General features: G+C 29.6%; 1 protein-coding gene across 1 annotated transcript; it reads right to left on the bottom strand.

Moving 5' to 3' along the window:
• Positions 1 to 1,164: 1,164 nt before the first annotated feature.
• Positions 1,165 to 2,661, bottom strand: LOC133822190 (NAD(P)H-dependent 6'-deoxychalcone synthase-like). The gene is made up of 4 exons (XM_062254441.1): positions 2,283 to 2,661; positions 1,948 to 2,191; positions 1,681 to 1,860; positions 1,165 to 1,571 (listed from the first exon to the last, which is right to left on the bottom strand). Exons 1-4 carry the CDS (start codon positions 2,603 to 2,605, stop codon positions 1,344 to 1,346), a joined length of 975 nt encoding a protein of 324 aa, XP_062110425.1. The 5' UTR covers positions 2,606 to 2,661; the 3' UTR covers positions 1,165 to 1,343.
• Positions 2,662 to 3,223: the final 562 nt, after the last annotated feature.

Genomic DNA, 3,223 nt, shown 5'->3' with positions numbered 1-3,223 from the left:
TCTCATCATTTTCTCTCTACTCACTTCTCTCTCTTCACTTTCTTTCTCATCTCATTCTCTCTCATTTTTTTTGGATCAATTTCTCTCTTTTCAATTTCTATTTCTTCAAATTTTCTCTCCTTACTTTCTCACTTATTATTTTTCATCATTTTTTTTTTCAAATTATTTTATCTCATTATTTATTACAAACTTTTAAAATATTTTTCTCTTCGTAAATATATTTGTTAATATTATATTTAAGTTTTAAAAAAAATAAAACTAGAAAATCATTTTTAGAAAACATTAACCAAACACCTCTTGTTTTTTAAAAACTACAAAAACAGTTTTATGTTTTCATTTCTGAGAACACAACTTTAAAAACAAAAAACAGAAAACAATGCCAAACAGACCCTAAATTTTCAATATTTTCAATTCAATCAAAATTTTCAAAATACTTCGTCTACTAATCCCCCAAATCCAAATTTTTGGTATTCTCAATCTAACCAAAGTTTTCCGAATTCCAACTTCCTGACAATGCTTCAAAAGAATGCTAAAATTCGTGACAAAAACATTCATCTCAATTTTCAGGCGGACTTGGTGGAGCACATATGGTCAAAATTTAGAAATAATTTTAATTAGCATTTTTTTAATTATGTTAGATTGACTAGTTATGATTGTGTCATTTTATAAGCTCCTTTAAATTTCGTGTAATATTTATTTATATAAATATATGAATTTAAAAAATTTAGTGTGACAATATTTATAATTACAAAATAATATATTAAATAATAATATGTGGGATCGTAGCTTGCAACTTTTGGGATGATTTTGCATTTAAGCATTTTTATGGAAAAAGTTATAAAAGTGATATAAATAAGAGAGAAAATAAAAAATTATATAAAATAATTTGCACATTTTAAGCATCTATTAGCATAACATCCATTAGAGTTGCTGTTAGCTTATTACTTTTGTGAAATCCTAAATTTACTCTATTTTGTATTTTCTGAAATCAATAATATGTATATTCTTCTAATATTTGAAGATATTTTTTTTATAATTTAATAATATATATAAAAAAAGTCCAACCGAGAATTTTCTTTGACACTCTTTTTTATTTTGCTTAGAAAGATGGATTATATATATATTATTCAAAGGCAGAAACATTACAAACTCCACTAATCCATCTACAACTAATTAATTAAAGCCATTAAAACCAGAACTCTCCTTAAATACATGATTTACGAAAACAACCAAAGTGAACCTTTATTCGAAAACAAGGAAAGTAACACACTGCCTACATACACACACAAATATATATATATATATGTATGTATATGTATTTATTTATTTTTAGCACAGTGTAATTAGATCTCTCCATCCCAAAGTTCTTTAAGTGCTTCGCATGAGGTTTGATCAGGCGAAACAGAAGCAGGACTAACATTCACTTTGTTTTGTGGAATCGATTCAATCCTGTGAAGATCATCCTCTGTTAGTGACCAATCAAATATTTGAAGGTTCTGCTTCAGCCTCTCCTTGTTGTAACTCTTACAAACAACACTTGCACCTTGCTCATAAACCCACCTAAGACAAACCTGTTCCATAAATACTATTATCAATTCCACCATCATATTATTATTATTAGTCATAATTAATTAATATCATTAAGGATGTAATTACTATTTACTAGTATATGCAATGTACCTGAGCAACACTCTTTCCTCTAGCTTTGGCGATGTCTGCAAGTATTTCATTATCCATCACCAGATTGTTACCCCAACTAGTTGCTATAGCCCCCAATGGAGAGAAAGCAGTCACAATTATATTTTTTTCACCACAAAACTTTCTTAGCTTTTTTTGTTGCCAAGTTGGGTTCATCTCCACCTATACAAAAAAATCCCAGAAAGATTGCCACTTAACAATTAATAATTATATATATATATATATGTGTGTGTGTGTGTGTATACGTACTTGATTGACAGAAGGAGGGATAGTGGCGAAAGAGAGAATGCTCTCAAGCTTCTTGCAAGAGAAATTGCTAACACCAATGGACTTGGTGAGGCCAAGTTTCTGACATTCTTCCATGGTTTCCCATACAGACTTAAAGTCCATTGGCATTAGGTCCTTTTCATCAATGGGATACACCGTGTTCCCTGGCGTTGAACTTATGGGCCAGTGTACCAGATACAAGTCAAGATACTCGAGTTGAAGTTTCCTAATAAGTAACAAATATATATATCAAATAAAGACAGAGAACAGAGAACAGAGAACAGAAGAAGATAGAAGAAAAGTACAGATTGACTCACTCGAGTGATGTTTTAAGAGCAGAGACAACGAGATGAGAGTGACTATCATTACACCAAAGCTTGGTAGTGATGAAAAGTTCATTTCGAGAAGCAACAAGGCCGAGTTTGAGAGCTTCGGCTATGGCTTCCCCAAGACCCTGTTCTGAACCATATACAGAGGCCGTGTCGAAGTGCCTGAAGCCCAGCTTGATAGCTTCCAAGACAGCCCTTTTCATGGGAGCTGGATCTGAGTCGTTTGAAGCAGTTCCAAAGCCAATTACAGGGATGGCTCTTTCCCCAGCAGAAGAGCCTAGAACAAGCGTTGGAATATTGTTCGATGCCATTTTTCTTTCACCTTTTCTTCTTTTTGGAGTGGGATTTTATGATTTTTCTTTCGTCTAATTAAGCTAAGCTAACTGGTTCTTTATAAGTTTCTTTTTTTAACTTAGTCAATAGTCAGCATGGTGTACTGTTCTTAAATAAATTAAATATTGTTTCTAGTAAATTAAAAAAAAAATTGAAATCACTTTATAATTTGTTTTAGTAAAAAGAACGAAAAAATTACTAGTCTATCATTCAAAATAGCATACTAATTTTTTTTTTTTTTCTGTTTAACTCAAATTTTTATATTGCCACATACATCAAATTTTTTATATTTTATCTACATTATTTAAATATTATATCTTTAAATATATTTTATTAATTAAAAAAATAAATATATACTAAATGAGAGAAAAAAATTATAAAGAAAAATAGTAATATTAAAAAATTATATAAAATATATGTAAATGTAATTATAGTTTAATTGAAGAGTTTGTGTAGCTATTATAAATATATGTATGAATTGAGTTTATAGAAAAAAAAATTATGTGTGTTAGCTAAACATTATAGAAAATTTATATTACGAAGACAACATTGGAAGTGCTCTGGGATAGCCAACACCCACTTGCCTACACATTATG

This window comes from Humulus lupulus, chromosome 3, assembly GCF_963169125.1.
Source record: "Humulus lupulus chromosome 3, drHumLupu1.1, whole genome shotgun sequence".
In the NCBI taxonomy this organism is placed as follows: Eukaryota; Viridiplantae; Streptophyta; class Magnoliopsida; order Rosales; family Cannabaceae; genus Humulus; species Humulus lupulus.
Note: the sequence above shows the minus strand (reverse complement) of the source record. Positions and strands in the feature narration are given on the sequence as shown.